The 18,593-nt window shown below is 62.4% G+C and overlaps 3 protein-coding genes across 4 annotated transcripts; all 3 read left to right on the forward strand.

The window, feature by feature from the left end:
* The first annotated feature begins 552 nt into the window (after window positions 1–552).
* GABARAP (GABA type A receptor-associated protein) lies at window positions 553–2,534 on the forward strand. 2 transcript variants are annotated; one of them, XM_088142183.1, is made up of 5 exons: window positions 553–897; window positions 1,151–1,229; window positions 1,343–1,461; window positions 1,961–2,025; window positions 2,363–2,534. In XM_088142183.1, the coding sequence occupies exons 1-5, from the start codon at window positions 808–810 to the stop codon at window positions 2,364–2,366; spliced, it is 357 nt and encodes a 118-aa protein (XP_087998309.1). In that variant the 5' UTR covers window positions 553–807; the 3' UTR covers window positions 2,367–2,534. The 2 variants fall into 2 exon arrangements, with proteins under 2 accessions (XP_087998309.1, XP_087998310.1); XM_088142184.1 differs by having other exon boundaries at window positions 606–897; window positions 1,961–2,534.
* A 994-nt stretch (window positions 2,535–3,528) lies between these two features.
* On the forward strand, window positions 3,529–9,401 carry PHF23 (PHD finger protein 23). Its single transcript, XM_088142110.1, has 5 exons — window positions 3,529–3,776; window positions 4,395–4,426; window positions 4,920–5,012; window positions 6,581–7,256; window positions 8,309–9,401. Exons 1-5 carry the CDS (start codon window positions 3,566–3,568, stop codon window positions 8,560–8,562), a joined length of 1,266 nt encoding a protein of 421 aa, XP_087998236.1. The 5' UTR covers window positions 3,529–3,565; the 3' UTR covers window positions 8,563–9,401.
* Window positions 9,402–9,720: 319 nt separating this feature from the next.
* Window positions 9,721–16,746, forward strand: DVL2 (dishevelled segment polarity protein 2). Its single transcript, XM_088142071.1, has 15 exons — window positions 9,721–10,100; window positions 10,319–10,388; window positions 10,625–10,776; window positions 10,956–11,065; window positions 11,177–11,309; window positions 11,955–12,045; window positions 12,215–12,284; window positions 12,763–12,902; window positions 13,070–13,146; window positions 13,259–13,326; window positions 13,571–13,705; window positions 13,863–13,994; window positions 14,109–14,285; window positions 15,214–15,438; window positions 15,694–16,746. The coding sequence occupies exons 1-15, from the start codon at window positions 9,733–9,735 to the stop codon at window positions 16,164–16,166; spliced, it is 2,421 nt and encodes an 806-aa protein (XP_087998197.1). The 5' UTR covers window positions 9,721–9,732; the 3' UTR covers window positions 16,167–16,746.
* Window positions 16,747–18,593: the final 1,847 nt, after the last annotated feature.

Genomic DNA, 18,593 nt, shown 5'->3' on the forward strand with positions numbered 1-18,593 from the left:
CGGCTGGAGCAGCGTGGCTCCATCGCCCCGTCCGCGGCGTGGCTGGGGACTACAGCGCCCATCCCGGCCAGACAGCTGGGAGGGCGACGGGCATTGTAGTCCGCCCGCGCAGAAAGCGGGGGCGGCCGCCCCACGTGACCCGCGACCGCCCGTCAGGTTAGGCGAGACGGGGAGGGACACGTGACAATTCCTCTCGGCTTACGTCAGTCACATGATGGGCCGCTGCACCGCACCGCCCCCTCGCCCCGATCCTTCCGCGCCTCCCCTTCCAGGCCGGCTTGAATAGGGAGGGGGGGCTTCTTGGCGGTGGGGGACGCCGCGCCGTTTCCGTCCCCTGTTCCTCGGAGCGGCCTTCCCCGCTCGCTCCCCGTTTATCCCTGGGAGGGGGCGCACTACTTTGTTTTGGTGTCACGCGGCCACGCAAGCGACGCAGAGGCTCCGGGGAATCGCCCCTGACGTCGCGCTGCGGGGGGCGGGGCCTCCGCGCAGCCGGCGAAAGCGCCCTTTCCCTCGCGCGCGCTCGCGCCCGCGGCGCCACCCGGCAACAGAACCAGCGCGGTCCGCGCTCCCGCCGCGCCCGGGCGCGCCACCCGCTCAAGCCGCGCCCGTTGGGGCCGAGCGAGCTCGAGGCCCCGCCTCCCCGCGGGCCGGGCCGAGGGCGCCGGGACTCGTTCTGCCCGCCCCCGCCGGATCCCTGCGCGAGCGCTGCGCCGCGCCCGTCCTGCGCACGCGCGCTGGTTGGGTGCAGCGGCCCGTCCCCGGTCCGCCGCGTCGCCTCCACCGCCCGCCGCCGCCGCCGCCGCCGCCATGAAGTTCGTCTACAAGGAGGAGCACCCCTTCGAGAAGCGCCGCTCCGAGGGGGAGAAGATCCGCAAGAAGTACCCGGACCGGGTCCCGGTGAGCCGCCGCACCGCGCTCCGAGGGCCCCCGGGCGGGAGCGGGGTTCGGCCGGCTTCCCCGCGGCCCACCGCTCGGGCTCTCCCGGTGGCCCCGGCCGCGCCTCGGAGCTCGGCCCGGCCCTGGAGGCGCCCCCCCCGCGCTCCCTCCCTGCCGCGGCTGCCCGGGATGCCCCGGCCGGTCGCGGCGCGCCGCCGCGGGGCCCCTTCCCCGGCCCGGCCCGCGGCCCCGCGTCACCCCGCCTCTCTCGCAGGTCATCGTGGAAAAGGCCCCCAAGGCCCGGATAGGAGACCTGGACAAGAAGAAGTACCTGGTCCCCTCGGACCTCACGGGTAAGGCGGCCTCGGGGGCGGCGGGGGGGCGCCGCGGGGGGGCCGCGCTTCAGGCCGCCCCTCCGTCCCCCATCCCTGCCCCCCGCGGTGACGCGCCCCCTCTTCTTCCTCAGTGGGGCAGTTCTACTTCCTGATCCGGAAGAGGATCCACCTGCGGGCCGAGGACGCGCTCTTCTTCTTCGTCAACAACGTCATCCCGCCCACCAGCGCCACGATGGGGCAGCTCTACCAGGTGCGCCCCCCGCCCCGCCCCGCCCCGGCTGTCGAGCCGCCCCTGACGCGCGTCGGGGGACCCCAAAGGCTACACACGCGGGTTCCCGACGAGTCCCGGAAGATGAGCCGAGCCGCCCCCCGACCCCCCCCCCGGTTTGGGTTTGTCGTGGACCCCGGTCGTCTCCTGCGAGCGCGGGAAGAAGGGACGGGAGGGGCTGTCCGCTTTGGGACAGAGTGGGGAGGCAGGGTGGGGGTGCTCACCGGAAGGCTTCGGCGCCCCTCCCTCAGCCCAGCCCAGCCCAGCCCAGCCCATCGCACAGGGTGGTGGGTCGGGGGGGGGGGGCTGACTTCCCAAACGAAAGGTGGGATATAACGCTAAGAAACGTGCACATCGGGACGGGCCCCCGAGTTGAAGAGCCCTTTGGGAGCCCCTCACCCTTTGCAGTGGGTTGCTCCGTCTGAGCCCCCAGAGGGCCCCCGTGCCTTGATCTAACAGCATCTCCCCCCCCCCATTCCAGGAACACCACGAGGAGGATTTCTTCCTTTACATCGCCTACAGCGACGAGAGCGTCTACGGCAGCATGTAAGAGCCGACCCCGGCGGCTGCCGCCAAGGGGCACCTGCTCCTGAAGGGACCTGCACTTTGTGTTGTTACTTGTTGTTGATTTTATGTTAAAAAGTTTTTTTGCCCCAGGAAAACGGAGGTTTTCCCCCCCTTTTTTCTTTTTGGCATATTCCTGGCTTAACCTTGAACCTCTTCCTCTTACAATCTTGCTCCTTGACGCCCCCCTTTGCCTCGCTCTGAGTTTTTTTTGAGGTGGTTGTAGCTAAAATTAAATACCTCTCCCTTGCATTTTCCCCCTTTTCCCTCTGTCTTTCTTTCTTTTCCTTTCCCTCTTTCGTTCTTTTCTTTCAAAAAGGTAGATCTCAAATTCTCAACAAAAAGAAAAAAATCCTGCCCCGTTTCAGCCTCGCAACTTCCTTTGCCGCGCGCCCTGAGTTTGCCCTCATCAGGGACGTGCTCTGCCTGGCAGTTTCTGTAACCAGAGTGGGGGGAGAATGCTGATTAAAAAAAAAGTATGTAAGGAGAAACGCAAGGCTCTGGAGAATTTTTATTCGGGAGGTATTAAATGTTCTTAGCGTACCTTTGGGATGTGTAAAATCTGGGGCCTGAATCCCGGCCGGTGGAGTGAAGGAACCGACAGGCGTTGGGGCCCTGGTTGGGAAGAGTCCCTGGTCCCTAACGGGGATTCTGGGAGCCCAGCGTCCCCTAACGATGCGTGGACTTCGGCTCCCAGAATCCCCCGCGCGTTCTGCTCCAGTCCTAGAGCAGATGGGGTGATGGGTCCGTTTGCTAGCTCGGGAGCCACAAGCCTTACGGAAACCAGGGCTGGGGAGCCCGGCGGCGCCTTCCCCGCTAACGCGTCCGAGGGGCGGCGGGCGCCTCTTGCGCCCGGCTTGCAGGAGGCCGCGCGCCCTTGGTGTGGAGGGGGGCCGTTGGGGCCCGCCTCGCCCTCGTCGGGGTCTCCCCCGCCCCGGCTTGTCCCGCCTCGAGCCTGCGAAGGCGTCGGCTCGGCCGTTCTGCGGGGACGGAGGATCCCGCCTGCCGGCCGAGCGCGGGCGTCGCGCTGGAGGGCGGAGAAGGGAGCGGGAACGGGGGGCGAGAAGCCCTCCCTGGCCGGGCACCGCACGGCAAGCGCGCCCGCCGCCACGGACTCGCCTCTGCGGGGCCCCCCCGCCACACGAAGGCCGAACGAGCCCCGCCGAGGCAGCCGGCGGGGCCGCCCAGGTCTCCCGGGTGCCGCCGCCGCCGCCGCGACGGGGGAAAAGCGGCGCGGCCTCTCCGCCGCGGGGCTCCGGATCCCGCCTCGCCGCTGGGCGAAGTGCCCCGAAGCCCGCAGCAGCCCCCAGCACCCTCTCGCCGGGCCCGGGCGGGAGCGGGGACCACATTACCCGGCGTGCCCTCTTTCCCCCGGGGATGGTACGGGACGCCAGGGCGGGGGCAGCAGACCGCGCACGCGCCGCGCGCGGCCTGCCGGGAGCCGTAGTGTCGGGCTGCCGTCCCGGCGGGACACCCTTGCGGCTGGCGAGACTCCACCTCCCGAGATGCTCCGCGGCGGGTCATGAGCGAGGGGAGGGGCCGCCGCTCCGAGTTTGCTGGAGGGAGGGGGAGCGGCGAGGAGGAGGAGGAGGGCGGCGGCGGCGGCGGCGGCGGCAGCAGCAGCACCGGGCGAGGCGGCGAGAGCGCGGCGGCGGCGGGTTTCCGAGTCCCCGTCGCGGGCAGGGGCGGCCGGCCGGGCAGGGGGCCGGCCATGGCGGAGCCGAGCCCCGAAGGTAGGGAAAGGCGAGCCAGACGGGCGGGGGGTCTGGGGGCGAGGGGCGGCCCCCCGGCAGGGGGCACCGCGGGGCCGGCCGGGCGGGGTGCCGAGGGCGAGCGGCTCGCGGCGGAGCGGGGGGCGAGGAGGAAGTTGGGCGGGCGGAGGAGCCGGACCCGGGAAGGGGCAGGGAAAGTTGGGGGCCGGAGACCCGCTCCTCGCCCGGAGGGCGGCGGGGGGGCCGGGGGCCCGGGCCGGGCGAGGGGGCGCCGCCGGCCCTGGGCGGCCCCCGCCCCCGGAAGGGAGGAGGGTTTCCTGCGAGTCCCCGAGCCGAGGGACGGGGGGGCTGAGCTCTCGGCCGGGGGCGGGGGGCGGGGGGCGCCCGGGAGGGGTCCGCCGGCCGCGGCGCAGCAGGCCGGGTCGGCGGCCCTCCCCGCGAGCGGGCGCGTGGGGGGCTGCCGGGATTGTGCCGCGGGGGGGCACGTGCCGCGGGCCCTGCCTGGAAACGCCGCTGGCCGAGTTGCTGCTCCGGCTCCGCTTTTGTGCGGCGCTCTCCTGGCGGGGGGGCGGCGGGGGGCGGCTGGAACGGCCCCCCGCAAACGGCCCCGCGGGGTTCTCGTTCTCTTTCGCTTTCCAGATCCACCTCCGAGCCTCAAAGCGGAGACGCAGGTAAAGGAGAGACGGGGGGGAAAAGTTTGCGGGCTGGCGGCGGCTCCCACCCGCAGCCTTGCTGGGGGGGGCGGGCGGGCGGCGGTCCTCTCCCCGGCAGCCGGGCGCCCCCCGCCGTTCGGGGGGCGCTGCGTGCTCGCCCGCCCTTCCCGCGACGCCGTCCGCAGCCCCACCGAGCGGGCAGGGCCGCCGGCTGGAAATGCCGCCTGGTTGCAACATCTCCGCATGTGCTTCGCCGGCGGCGGAGGGCAGCGAGCGAGCGAGCGAGCGAGCGCCCCCGCCCCGCCCCGCCCCGCCCCGCGGCTGTCCCCCGGAGGGCCCCCCATGGGGCGGGGGAGCGAGTGGGCGACGGGGCCCGGGGGGCGTGAATCCGCCGGCGGGGCGGCCGCGGCGGGGGCCCCCTTCCTTCCTTCCTTCCGTCCGTCCGTCCTTGCTTGCGCCTGCGAGGCCGGGGCGGACCTGCGCCCGCTGACCCGCAGCCGCCTCTTACCAGCCTCCCGAGAAGCGGCAACGGACCATCGAGGACTTCAACAAGTTCTGCAGCTTCGTCCTGGCCTACGCCGGCTACATCCCTTCCTCTAAGGAGGTGAGTCGGGGGCTGGACGGGGGGCGCCCCCTTCCCCAGTGCTGAGCGGCCGCGCGAGGGAGCGCGCTCTTCCGCCGGGCGCGTGGCCGGGCGGGGAGACCCCCTGCCCGGCCCCTTCTAGAAGCCGGCCGGGCGGGCGGCAGGAGGGGGCCCGGCCGGGCCTTCGCTTTCGCCTTCGGTCCACGGGCTCCAGAGCCGCCCTTCCGGTGGGGCGCCGCCGCCCCGCTCGTCCTGCCAGCCCGGACCTTTGAGAGCTCGATTAGCTTCCAGCAGAAACTGCAACTCCCGGTCGCCTTTGAGGCAAGGCCATCTTGCCCAAGAGCACGGGGCGGTGCATGCTGGGAAATGTAGGCGACTCTGAGAAGCAAGGCGCGGACGTGTCTCTGCTTGTCGCGCAGCATAGCCCCGGACGCTTCGTCAAGTGCACGTTGGGAGCTGTAGTTCTTGCCCCTGCCAGCGGCATCGTACGCTACAGCGGGCTCTCCTGCGTTTCACGTGGACCTGCCCGGGAGCGTTTCGGAATAGCGTCTCTTTAGAGTCCCTTGCTGCGACCTTGGGAGTTGCTAAGCCGGACAGTTTCCCCGCGTTTGAAAGGAGCAGATGCGGAGCGACGAGGCTTGGGAGTGGGTTACAGGGCTCGCAACTCCCGATTGTTTCTAGTGGTCGTTTTAATTGAATGTATGATTTTAATCCCAGTTACACGTTGGGGAGTTGAAAACTCACCAGAGCTGGCAAATTGGAGCAGCTCGTAAATCCTGGAAAAGTAGAAAGGAAGATTTTTAGACTCAGGGTTGCAGGCTGCTAGTCTGGAATTTTGAAACAGTCAGTTGTTAGTTGCAATCCAGATGGTCTCATCTTTTTTAATCTGCATTTTGGTTTATTCTAACGCATAGCTGGACCCAGCAGCTGGGTTTTGCGCATCTTGCTAGACTGAGGTAAAATGGAGGTTGGAGACCGTGCTTTGGTGGATTTGGGGACTTTTCTGACCCCACCAACCCCCTACCCAGGTTTAGAATGTTATGGTAGCATTTCACTTATCAAATAGTGATAAATGCATTGTGTGAACACCACTGTGTCTTTGTTTTTGGCCATAGCGTATTACACAAACAACCCATCACACAAACAACCCTGCCCTTTTGAACCCAGCAGGAACACTTTTTTTCTGTAACTGTACACATGAAACCAAATAAGGGCCTTAAAAGCTTTGCAAAGAAAGGAGGATGAGATGCACAAACAACCTGGTGAGCCACACAGTAGCGTATTTCCAAGTTCTGGGTCTCTCAGTTCTCCCTTGCACCTCTCGCAAGTTTCTAGCTTAAATAGAAAACGTTTGGAGTGTGGAAGCAGAACTTCGCCAATGGGGTAGGAACAGTCTGTGTTCTGGGGTGAGAGAAGCTAAAGGACGCCTGCCCCTCCAGCAAACCTGAAGGCCTTGTGGGGTTCCCCAGACACGTTAGGCGGTTCGGGAGCTGCAGACCGACTCCTTCAGAGAACGAACCTCGGACGTCAGGTTCTTCTCTGGGGCGGCCGCAGAACAGTCGTGCGCGTCTGCCTTCTCTTCCCACCAGGAAAATGACTGGACGCCCTCCGGCTCCAACTCCCCCATCCGCCCCGAGAGCGTGGTGGACAGCGACGGCTGGGAGTCCACGCAGTCGGACCTGCACACCATCGAGACCTTCGTGAAGAAGGCCAAGTCATCCAAGAAGAAAGCCGCGTTCCGGCGCCTCAAGTCGGACAGCTCGCTGCTGGAGAAAATGAAACTCAAGGACTCCCTTTTCGACCTAGATCCCGTCAGCAGGCAGCCGCCACCCCTGGCGGGGCCCAAAGTGGCCTCGGATAAGAAGAAGGACAAGCGGAACCGGAAGGCTGCCTCGGAAGCTGGGGGCGCCAAGCGGAACCGGGGCGACCCGGTGGGGGAGAAGCGCTCGCGGATCAAAGAGAGCAAGAAGCGGAAGTTGAAAAGGGCCGAGCGCTGCGAGAAGAAGCACAAAGCTTCTGTGAGCGAGACGGACTCGGAGGAGGAGGATGGGGCGGCCCCTCTGCGGCCGGGCGGGGAGGAGGGGGCGGCCACGGCCCGGGTCCCGGTCCAGGCTCCGCCAGAGCTGCTGGCCGCCACGTTCCCCATTAAGCTGGAGGACGCAGAAGGCAAGGAAGGCGTCAGCACGGAGACCAGCCAGGACGGGGAAGGGAGCTCTAGCGAAGGCGAGATGAGGGTCATGGACGAGGACATCATGGTGGAGTCAGGTGAGAGGAGGGTTAGGGTTGGAGCTGGGCTAAGTGGTTGCGTTCCCGATGATCTTTATTTGGCATCCATTGAAAACCACCTCCTGACATCTCTTGCATTTAACAGTCGATAATTTTACGGGTCCGATTACTAACCTCTGGAGCGAGAATGGGAAGGGGAAATACAGCGGCCGGCGTTAGTTTCTGTGTGTTTAGTTTTATACTTGCTAAGCAACAGATGGAGCTGCCTGACTGGCTCGGTCCTAGGTTCATGGAAGCCAGGATGAGTTAGCCTCAGCCTCCTGCGGGACATGAGATGGGACACCAGATTGGATAATCCCCCCAAATTCTCTTATTTGTCCCTGCGGGGGATGTGAAGAGACTGCAGAGGAGCACGGCCTGCTTCATATTCAGCTCAGTTTCCTCCATGCGAGTGTGCTCATTCGAGATCCTGTTGCCAAATCCTTGGATATTCTAGACCTTTTTGGATTTCGTCCTGAAATCCTCCTCCTGAGGTCCCAGCCACTTTCCGTACTAACATCAGATTGGTGGGAGAAACGTGGAGATTTGATTTGATTATGTGCCATCAAGTGAATGTCAGCTCTTAGCAACCTGAATATCCCCAGCCTGGTCCTTCAAAGTACTCAAAACTGTGTAGCCAAATTAAGTTGTGTATTTTTTTTGTACCCTTAGTAAAACAAGAAAAATAATGTGTTAAATCTGGGACTGTAGTGGTTAGAAAATTGGTCCATCTCCCCAACCCTCTTCTTTGCATCTTCAGCACGTTTTTGTTTTGAAGCTTTGAGAGAGTCTTAAAACTAAGAACCTAAAGCAGTGTTTCTCAAACTTGGCCACTTGAAGACGTGTGGACTTCAACTCCCAGAATTCCCCAGCCAGCCTTGCTGGGAGTTGAAGTCCACACGTCTTCAAGCTGCCACGCTTGAGAAACACTGACCTAAAGCCAAGGTGGAAAATTCATCTCCTGCTGGCGATTTTCGGGAGCAATGTCCACGCCTGTCTCTGTGCTGTTTCGGGGGCCTTTCTGAACACGCCCTCTCTGCCTGCCTTTCCAGGGGATGACTCATGGGACCTCATCACGTGCTATTGCCAGAAGCCCTTCGCGGGGCGGCCCATGATCGAGTGCAACCAGTGCGGCACCTGGATCCACCTCTCCTGCGCCAAGATCAAGAAGACCAACGTTCCTGACATCTTCTTCTGCCAGAAGTGCAAAGAGAGTTCTCGGAAGCAGCCGCCGCTGGCCCCACCGCCCCCCACGGCCCTCAGTGCAACTGCTGCCCTCGCGTCCCGGGGAGGCGGGGAGCCCTAGCACAGGAGGGGGCACGGCTCCTGGAGAGGGAAAAGACTGGACAGAGCAGGGGGCCTGCTCTGGATCGGGGGCCCCTTTGAGCCTCAGGGGCAGAAGACGAGGCGCTGGGCATTGGGGGTGGTGACGGCCCCAGCGCTTATCGAAATCGGCAGATTCCGGCTAGGCCACGCCGGGCCCTTGCCTTAACCCCGCTCCTGCTTGTGGGCTTGACTCCGGCCCGCCTTCCCCTTCTGGGGACGCGCGGCGATCGGAAGGTCCCGCGTCCACCGCGGGCTGCTGACGCTGGGGAAGGACGGCTGAGCAGAGCCTGCCGCTTCCTTGGCCCTTCTCCTGCCCTGTCCGGTTCCAGCGAAGCTCCTCTGTAAATAGAAGACGAAGCGGTTTTTTCTGTTCCTGTTCCCTGGGTCGGTCGGTCGGTCGGTTTCCCGGTTGGGAGCCCTTTTGAACGAAGTTCGTGCTCTTGTTTTCCGAGTTGTCCCCCGCGGGGGAGCGCCAGGGAAGGGCCCCGGCCGCCGCCGCCGCTGCCGCTTCCGGTTAGGCCCGCGGGTTTCGCGGAGGGGCGCCGTTCGACTTTGTTCCCGTTAATGTCGCGTCATGAAGAGAGAAAGGAGGAAACGCCGGGAGAGCGCGGGAGGAGAGGCGGGGGCGTTCCGCTTATCCCCGGCGCGCCGAGGCCGGCGGGAAGCCCCTTCCGCTCCGCCGGAGGGAGCGCGGCGGGCGCTCAGGGGGCCGGGCGGGGGCCCCGCCGTTTGTTTTAATATTTGCAGAAGTGTACATGGCAGAGTTTTCGACTGTAAATAAAAACACGTAGACCCTTTGGGAGTTTGTACAGCGGAGTCGGCTCTTCATTGATGTGGCGGGGGGAGGGAGGCAGGTAGACTGCCCTGGGGCGGGAGGTTCGGCCTTTCTTCCGGCCGGGGGGCGTACTCCCCCAGGCCGGGCCCGCGGCGCGGCGCTCGGCTCCCGGCGGGTCAAGGGCGGGGAGCGGAGGGCCCCCTTCCCCGCCCAGCCCGGCCGCGCGCAACCCCGGGGGCGAGGCGGCGCGCGGACTTCCGCCCGCGTCACCCGGGCGGCGCGCCACTTCCGGTAGCGTCACAGCTTCGGCCACGTGACGGGAACGCGGGGCGCTTAGCGGCCGCCTCCCGGGGGCGGGGCCGTGCGTGGTGACGTATGACGCGCCGGGAGGGCGGGCCGCCGCTGTTGCTGCCGCCGCCGCCGCCGCCGCCGCCGCGCGACGAGGAGAGGCCCGCGCCCCGCCCCCCGCCGCCGCCTTCCCCCGCCCCGCGCGCGCTGCTGCCCCCCACCCGGCGGCGGACCGCGGCGGCGGCGCCCCTCCCCCGCCGGGTTGCCATGGCGACGGCGGGCCCGGGCCCCGCGGCGGGCGAGACGAAGGTGATCTACCACCTGGACGAGGAGGAGACGCCCTACCTGGTCAAGATCCCGGTGCCGGCCGAGCGCATCACGCTGGGCCACGTCAAGGCGGCGCTCGCCCGGCCCGGCGCCAAGTACTTCTTCAAGAGCATGGACCAGGACTTCGGGTAGGCCCCTCGCGCCCCCCGCGACCCCCGAGGAGGCCGAAGCCCCCGGCCCGGCCTCTGGGCCTCGAGGGCAGCCGGCCTCGGGGGTCGGCCCCGCGTGCAGCCGTTGCCTCGGCGAGGAGGGAGGGGCGCCTCGGGGCCCGCGGCGGGAGGGCCCCCGGCTCGGCTCGGCTCGGCTCGGCTCGCCCCCCTCCTGAGCGCGGCGCCTCCCCTTGCAGGGTGGTGAAGGAGGAGATCTCGGACGACGGCGCCAGGCTCCCCTGCTTCAACGGCAGAGTCGTCTCCTGGGTACGGAGCTCCCGCGACCCCCGTTCGGGCCTTGCCTCCCCGGGGGCTTAGCCGGGGAGAGCTGCTGCTGCTGCTGCTGCTGCTTGAAATGCGGTGGGGGGAGGGAGACCCTGGGCCGATCCTGCCGGCCCAGCTCCTGGCGCTCCGCTCGGGTCCACGTGGGAACGCTTCCAGTCTCCGGGCAGGGTCAGATGGCCGGGGAAGCCTCACACCCCTCCTCCCTTTCCCCAACACAGCTGGTGTCTTCGGAGCTCCCCCCGCCCGAGCCCCCTCCTCCGCCCCCTCCCGCAGAGGTACGATCGGAGCCTTCTCCCCCGCCGCCTCCGCTTCCTCCATTGCCCGTAGAGCGGACGAGCGGCATCGGGGACTCCCGCCCTCCTTCGTTCCAGTGAGTAGATAAAGCGGGGACTCGGAGGGTGGGTAGCCCACCTAGAACCTTGGCTAAATTCAGAGGTGCTGCTTGAGGACCTCTTAGGAGAAGAGGGGAAGCCTGGGCCAACTTTTGGGGTGCCCATTCTCAAACTTTGGGATGGTTTTGCAACCAAGGGGTTCTGTTTGTCTTCGCAGCCCAAATCTCTCGGGCAGCTGCGAGAACTCGGACCACGAAACCGAGACGGAGTCTGTTGTTTCACTGCGGAGGGAGCGCCCGCGTCGCAGGGAGAGCACGGAGCATGGAGGTGAGTGGGGCGCCCGACTGAGAGCTTCCGGACCTTTCCTCTATTTGCAGCTGGGGAGGGAGAGGAAGGTCCCGGCGGGTGGATCCGTCTGATGCCTTCCCCTTCTCTCAGGCGGGCACCGGATGAACGGGCAATCCCGGCTGGAGCGGCACTTGGCAGGGTACGAGAGTTCCTCCACTCTGCTCACCAGCGAGCTGGAGACCACCAGTCTCTGCGACTCAGATGACGATGACGCCATGAGCCGGTGAGAGCTGCAGAGACGGCGGGCGGCGTTTCCAGCACAGGGTTTCAGCTGCGAGCAATCGCAACTTCTTTATTCTTGGAAGTGCTGCTCTGGGAGTGGGCAGCCAGGCCTCCTAGCTCTCGGAGGGATGTGCCCGGAAGTGGGACTAATCTCTGGGAGTCTTCTCCTTCGGCAGCGTTGAGAGTCCTAGAGTCTGGGGACATTTGGTTGCTTTCCCGGCAAAGGAAAGGAACGTTGTTAGTTTTTCCCCGTTCTGGATGGGCCTGGGCTGCAGGGAACTATTGGGTGCCCCAGAGCTTGTCTTCGTCTTTGCCAAAGCAAAACACCAAGCAGGGCACTGCCAGCAGCAGAAGTCCTTCTCTATAGATTGGAGAGGATGTTTTGTTTTGTTTTCAGCGGGTGGCCACGAAGTTCCATCTTTTGGCTTGCCTCTCTGGCGTGCGTCTTGTTTCCTGACAGCATTTAAGGAGCGCTTGTGTTTATACCCAGAGGAGCAGTAGGCAGGCCGGCGGGTGCATGGGTGGGTTTTGGAAAGTACTGCTGCTCTCGCTGGACGGTGTCCTGTTCGGAAGGTGCTTCCGTTGTGCCTCTCGGCTTGCGGGAAGGCCTTCCCTTCTCTAGCTGGCGGTCTCTTCCCTTCGTTAGATTTAGCAGCTCCACAGAGCAGAGCAGCGCCTCCCGCCTCCTCAAGCGCCACCGCAGGCGGAGAAAGCAGCGGCCACCGCGTCTCGAACGGGTAGGTCTGGGGGACGGGTGAGGAATTGGCTGGGTCTCAGGACCCAGAGCCGAGGCTGGGGCCCGGGGCTCTCTTCTTGCCCATTTGGTGGAGAACCAAGGGTGGGGGATGACAGCTGGGGAGGCAGTCTGGTCCTGCATCCATTCCCCCTCCTCTGCAACTGTTTCAGACGTCCTCCTTCAGCAGCGTCACTGACTCTACCATGTCCCTCAACATCATCACTGTCACCTTGAACATGGGTAAGAACACGTGTGTACAAAAAAGACTGGGGAAAACTCCAAATATAAGGTTCCAAAAGCAAGAAGGAAAGGGTGAAAGATCTTCATCTAATTTGGGTGGGGGCCTTCCATTGCCTCTGTTCTGGCTCCCGCAGCATTTCCTGAGTTTTCAGCATGGCAGGGATTCAAGGCATTTCGTTTTACTCCTTAATTTTCTCTGAAAACCCACCAAGATCAAAAAATGTTTAAAATCTCCCTTTTGGGAAGACAATAAATGGGTGCTCCCATCCACCCTGCCCACTCGCTCAGGAAAAAATCAAAAACAGAGAGTAATAGATTTGTTTTCTGGGAAGTTTCCATCAGAAGATGAGGGGGTCTGCATCTCTCATAGGTGGCCTGAGGGGGTCGGGGAGCTGGCTGACGTGACCCTGCTGAAAATATGATCCTGCTCAGGCATCCTATGACCGAACCTTTGACAGCTCTCTTCTTGTTTGGGTAGAAAAATACAACTTCCTGGGCATCTCCATTGTGGGGCAAAGCAACGAGCGGGGAGACGGAGGGATCTACATTGGTTCTATCATGAAAGGGGGAGCAGTGGCAGCAGATGGCAGGATTGAACCTGGAGATATGCTGCTCCAGGTGAGATGCACGCACCGTTTCCTTTACACGGTGCAAACAAACAGTTTCCTGTTTTCTTGGAGTCTTTCAGCTCCTGCAGGTGTGAATTTAGAACTCCCTCCATCTGTTGGAGGAGGGTGAGTGAGACTCCAGCAGGCCTGAAAATGTTCTCTTTCTTTTTATCTCAGGTTAATGACATTAATTTTGAGAACATGAGCAACGATGACGCCGTGAGAGTCTTGAGGGAGATTGTGCACAAGCCGGGGTGAGTGCTGCTCCCTGCCAGACCTCTCGAGATCTGTCTCGCACAAGGCTGCGCGCTGGGGAGGGGGCTTCTAGCTGTCTGAGAATCATTCCTTCCTTTCCTTCCTTTGCAGTCCAATTGTACTGACAGTGGCCAAATGCTGGGACCCGTCCCCACAAGGGTATTTCACCTTGCCGAGAAGTAAGTCATCCATGCCGGTCCTGGCTGCAAAAAGGGCTTTGGTGCTGGTAGGGTTTGGCCATGGCAGAGAAGCCGTTGGGGTTCGCTCACAGAAACCGGTTCAGCTTAGAAACTGGCGAGAATCGGCAGACCCAGATTACAGCCAGTCCGGAGGGGGGGCAGTGGGGTGAGGAGACGGGTGCCAGTCGCCCCAGTCTTCCAGGAGCTGCGGGGATTCTCCATATCCCATCCTTGTTCTGTCCAGACGAACCAATCCAGCCCATCGACCCGGCGGCTTGGGTGTCCCACTCCGCTGCTCTGACAGGGGCCTTTGCCCCCTACCCAGGGAGCAGTTCGATGAGTACTATCACTTCAGGGACCTCCGTCGCCGAGACCGAACGTGAGTCTGCCGCTTCCCCGGCCACCTCTGGAACCAGAGGATGGGGGGGGTGGAACAGAACGTCTGGGGGGAGAGCAGAGCAGAGCAGAGCAGGGGCTTCTCTGGAAGATTACGGATTACGTTCCCTCCCCGCTGCCCCCAAATCTTCTTTTGTTAGGCTTTGATGACTTCAACCTCTCGATCCACACGGACATGGCTTCGGTCACCAAGGCAATGGCGTCTCCCGAGTCTGGCCTGGAGGTGCGGGACCGCATGTGGCTGAAGATCACCATTCCTGACGCTTTCCTAGGTAATGGCTGAATGGGGGGAGCTGATTCCTGAACCAGGCAGCCAGCAGCAGGGATGGGCGTTCCCCCCTCCACAGCCTGCTAACGCGGGGACCGTCTTCCCATTATCCTGCCAGGCTCGGACGTGGTGGACTGGCTCTATCACCACGTGGAGGGGTTCCAGGACCGCCGCGAAGCCCGGAAGTACGCCAGCAACCTCTTGAAAGCTGGCTTCATCCGCCACACGGTGAACAAGATCACCTTCTCCGAGCAGTGCTACTACATCTTTGGCGACTTCAGCAGCTGCGAGAACTGTAAGTGGCAGCAGGGAGCTGGCCTGGGGTGAGCAGGACTGGGCTCTGCACACCGGGGCCCTCCCCTCTCTCTTTTTTCCCTGTTTTTGGGTGGGCCCCGTCTCAAGTCCCGGAACTTTGTAAGGCCATAGAGACCTTGTTTGCGATTGGAGCGGCCTGCAATAAAGAGTGGCCGCAGCTGTGAGAATTGTTCAGGTTGGTTAAGTTTGAGCCTGACCCTTCTAGGTCTGCAGGAAACCGAGGAACCTGCTGAAAGGTGTTGGCTGGCTTAGCGTTGCTTTGGTTGAAATCCAAGGCCTTCCAGCTCAGAAGGTCTTGGGGTATTTTGGGTACTCTGCAGGCTTGAGTGGAAAGTGATTTCCAGAAAAAGGAAGTTCTGCAGAGAATGCTTAATTTGGCTGCTCTCTCTCCCCTTTCTCTTGCCCTATTTTGGTTACGTAATTTTAAGTCTGAGGAAGCCATGTTTTCTTGTCCAATTGGACCCTTATCGTTCCTGTTTCTTTTCACTGTCTTGTGAATTTTCCCTACCCTTAATTTTTCTTGCTATTTCTTCTGTTGGTCTCATCTTTACTCAAAGAGTGTACAGGCAGTTCTCATTTAGTGGCTGCCCTGTTTAGTGACCATTCACATTTACGATGGTGATGAAAAAGTAACTTTGCAACCAGTCCTTGCATTTATGATCTTCGCAGGTCTGTAAAGCAGAGGAAAGCTGAAGTACGATCATAAGCACCATTGCGGTTTCACTTAGTGACCACTTCGCTTAATGACCGAATTGCTGGTCCCAACTGTAGTTGCTAAACGACTTGAAATCCTGGAGGGAGGGGTCAGGTCCTTGGGATGGGGAAAGCCCCTGCAACCAACAGCTTAGGAACACCAGCCCTTCTGCTGGAGGTGAGGCGTCTTCCTGATTGGCTCCTTTGTTCCCTAGATATGGCCAACCTCTCCCTCAACGACAACGACGGATCCAGTGGGGCCTCCGACCAGGACACCCTGGCGCCTCTGCCTCTGCCAGGTGCCACTCCTTGGCCTCTGATGCCGACCTTCCCCTACCAGTATCCAGCCCCCCATCCATACAGCCCCCAGCCCCCGCCTTACCACGAGCTCTCTTCGTACAGCTATGGGATGGGAAGCGCTGGCAGTCAGCAGAGTGAAGGTAGGTGGTGCGGCGGGGGGACACTCGGACGTCTGGGGAGGATGTGGCTCTGGGCTGGCTTAACGGGCGGATGGGGAAAGCTGGAGTGCCCGCTATTGGGACGGGCAACACTTCCTGCCCAGGATGGCCACTTCCTGCATCACTGGGAGGGAAGAAGAGGTGGCCCGAAATAGGACTGGGTTCTTGGCAAAGGTGGGACAGGGAGGGGCTGCCAGGAACGCGGCTGACACGGCCCTTTGCTTTTCTGTCTTGCAGGCAGCCGGAGCAGTGGCTCGAACCGCAGCGATGGGGGCGGGGGCGGCAGCGGGGGTGGCCGGGGGGCTGGGAGACCCAAGGAGGAGAAGGCGGGGGCGGATTCCAAGTCTGGGAGCGGGAGTGAATCGGAATATTCCACCCGCAGCGGCAGCCAGCGCGGGGGGGCGGCAGCGGGGCCGAGCGGGGAGGGGGCTTCGCAGCGCAGCCAGCACAGCCTGGGGGGCGGCAGCGTGCGTTCCCACCACTCCCTCCACAGTGCCTACGCGGCCCCTGGGGGCGTCCCCATGGGCTACAAGCCGATGGTGGTGATGATGGTGCCACCTCCGCCACCCACTGCCGCTGCTGCAGTGCAGCCTCCAGGCGCCCCCCCGGTGCGTGACTTGGGCTCGGTGCCCCCCGAGCTCACGGCCAGCCGCCAGTCCTTCCACATGGCGATGGGCAACCCCAGCGAGTTCTTTGTGGATGTGATGTGACGGGGCTGCTGGCTCCTCCCCGCCAGCCATTCCCGCCAGAAACCAGCCACCCAGAGAGGTCTGGCCTCTTGCTTTTCGTGGTCCCTCACCACAAAAGAGGTCGGATGGACCAAACCCTCCCGATTCCGCCTTGACCCTGCCTGGCAATCTCAGCCACGGAGGTCCGTGTTGCTGCTCTGTGTCTCCACAGAAGCTCTGTCTGTGCCCGATCTCTCTCGTCTGTGACTCGCCAGCAGAGAGATTTGCTGCCCATTTCTGTTCCCACCTCTCGTGGTCTCTGGTCCTCAGCAGGCCATTCAGTGGGTTGTTCGGAGCGGGCATAGCCCCGTGGCCAAGTCCCACGGCTGGCTAAGCTGCTTCTCGAGTGTCGTGACTCAGGTCTTTCGAATCATGCACCCTCTGCTTCCTGCGATGTTTGTGCCTTGCCATCCTGGGGCAGCGAGGCTCCATATTCTTCACGTTGGCCCCTCTCAGAAGCCACCTGACCAGCCTTGGAAAATCACATTGTCTTCCCGGCGGCCTCTGGAGATGCCCAGCGGTGGTGGGATTTTCCCCGATCCCTCAGTCAGATTTTTTTTTTCACAGATTTGTGATCGGGTGGTTCCTTCTGCCTTCCCTTCACTGGAGCGGTTTGCAAAGGGACTTCTGCTTCCCCCAGGGGTGCCTGCAGGGTATGGTCAAAAAAGTCAAGATGGCGGAGGAAAAGGTACAATCAAAACTCCGCCTGCTTTTTCTACGCAACGTGTTGACCTTACCCTGCAGGCGCCCCTGGTTTCCACAGCAGCAGCAGCCTCGTCTTGACGGTACTTTCAAAACCTTCCTCTTGAGAGGGTCACAAAACCGGTATCAATGAAGTGGTAATTTTGTTTTGTGTTTTTATTAAGAAAATGTTTTTATAGAATTTTTTAAATTCACGTTTCCGGAGTTAAGTCGATTCCTATTCGTTTAAACTTCCTTTTGTATAAAGCATCCTGTCCCCAACTTCATTTTAACACTACAGCCCAGCCTGTCCTCTGAGGGGTTGGCTTTATTTCCCTTATAGCTTCGTTTTGACCAACTCTTTGTATCCCCAGGAGGCTGCCGTCCAAGCGCCCCTTTGGTGCCTATTCTACGTTGCTTTGCAATGGCCGTCCCTCCTCCCCTCTCACTCGGTCTCCCACATCCAGAAATGGAGACTTTTCGTTTGCAGCCTGTGGCTCCCTCAGTTCCGCCCCTCGGGGGTTCTTTCGGTTGGAGATGGTCAACTCTGGGGTATAGATGAGGACCGCCTTTCGGCCCGCCTCCCCCGATGTGGGGCCGTCCTCCCTGGGCAGCGGGGCTGGGAATTGTGCAGGATGATCTCTGGGAGGCACCGCCTAGAGCAGATGGCCCTCGAGAGCCGGGAGTTGCAGAGGAGGAGAGCCCTTAGCTGGGGACGGCATAAAATCCCGCTAAGATGGTATCGAGGAGGGTCCCCTGGCTGAGTTGGTAGAGTTCTTGCTTTGGTCGTGGGCTCCGTTCTGGGAAAAAAGGACCGGGGGTCCTCGAAGGGGAGGAATTTTCCCCAAGCGTTTGGTGAGCTGCGGCCTGCGCTCACCCGGCCCGCCAGTCCGCCCCCCAGCCCTGACGGTCTTTTTTCCAATGAAGCCAGTATTAGGGCATTCCTGGGAGTAACCTTGGCAATTTTACATGCCAACCAATGTTTCCTTTTTCAGAAATGCCAAAAAAACTAGATCCTTTTTTCACTCGACAGGCACCTTCTCTCCTTGTGAGGTTTGTGGGCGAAGGAATAATTCCAGAAGTCGCAGCTAGTAAACTGAGGTAGAATATTTGGGGGGATAAGCAGCACCCCGGTCGTGTTCCTCACGACAGCAGAGGGGTCGCAGGCATTCCCGTGGGCCGGCGGGGTTCCACCGGGTAAGGGGAGAGCCGCAAAGCCTCAAGCCACTTCCGGTTCCCACGTTGGGAGCTGAATCGTCTCAACGCGGGCAGGGGGCCGCGGGGCTTTGCAGCCGCCTCTCATCACTCGAACCCTGTGCAGGCACTTGGGCCCCTCCTGTCTCACTTCCTTCTTGAAAGCCACTGCAGTTTTGGTAGGACAGAATTGGGGACAAGGCAAAAGGGGAGGAAGGGGGCTGATTTTGTGCCTGTGCCTCCCCCCCCCCATCTTTCTGCCTCATTCCTTTCTCCTTCGAACAGGGTACAGACTCTGTCTTCAATGGTGCTACTTTGCCCAAGCCCACGTGGTCCCACAAGGATGTTTTAGATGCAACAGCAGGCATCCTGTTGGGGCGGCCTCCGGCCCGGGGCCTGCCAGATGTGGTGGACTACAAGCTCCATCGGCCCCTTCTGCTGACGGATGGGGAGATGGGGGCGTGGTCCTGACGCGTCTGGAGGTCTCCGGTCGGAACGGCCGTCCTCGGGATCGGACCCCGACTATTTAGCCCT

This window comes from Python bivittatus, unplaced genomic scaffold (genome assembly GCF_059951505.1).
Source record: "Python bivittatus isolate LINGU-HERP-01145 unplaced genomic scaffold, Pbiv_v1 ctg000370_np1212, whole genome shotgun sequence".
NCBI classification, from domain to species: domain Eukaryota; kingdom Metazoa; phylum Chordata; class Lepidosauria; order Squamata; family Pythonidae; genus Python; species Python bivittatus.

What these genes read in the sequence shown, in the direction of transcription:
- DVL2 (XM_088142071.1), top strand. Translation starts at nt 9,733, where the DNA reads ATGACGCGCCGGGAGGGCGGGCCGCCGCTGTTGCTGCCGCCGCCGCCG. An exon ending in GACGATGACGCCATGAGCCG is followed by an intron (nt 11,310 to 11,954) that starts GTGAGAGCTGCA and finishes TCCCTTCGTTAG; the next exon opens with ATTTAGCAGCTCCACAGAGC. An exon ending in GGCCACCGCGTCTCGAACGG is followed by an intron (nt 12,046 to 12,214) that starts GTAGGTCTGGGG and finishes CAACTGTTTCAG; the next exon opens with ACGTCCTCCTTCAGCAGCGT.
- GABARAP (XM_088142183.1), top strand. Translation starts at nt 808, where the DNA reads ATGAAGTTCGTCTACAAGGAGGAGCACCCCTTCGAGAAGCGCCGCTCC. An exon ending in GGTCCCCTCGGACCTCACGG is followed by an intron (nt 1,230 to 1,342) that starts GTAAGGCGGCCT and finishes CTTCTTCCTCAG; the next exon opens with TGGGGCAGTTCTACTTCCTG. An exon ending in CGATGGGGCAGCTCTACCAG is followed by an intron (nt 1,462 to 1,960) that starts GTGCGCCCCCCG and finishes CCCCCATTCCAG; the next exon opens with GAACACCACGAGGAGGATTT.
- PHF23 (XM_088142110.1), top strand. Translation starts at nt 3,566, where the DNA reads ATGAGCGAGGGGAGGGGCCGCCGCTCCGAGTTTGCTGGAGGGAGGGGG. An exon ending in ACATCCCTTCCTCTAAGGAG is followed by an intron (nt 5,013 to 6,580) that starts GTGAGTCGGGGG and finishes TCTTCCCACCAG; the next exon opens with GAAAATGACTGGACGCCCTC. An exon ending in GGACATCATGGTGGAGTCAG is followed by an intron (nt 7,257 to 8,308) that starts GTGAGAGGAGGG and finishes CTGCCTTTCCAG; the next exon opens with GGGATGACTCATGGGACCTC.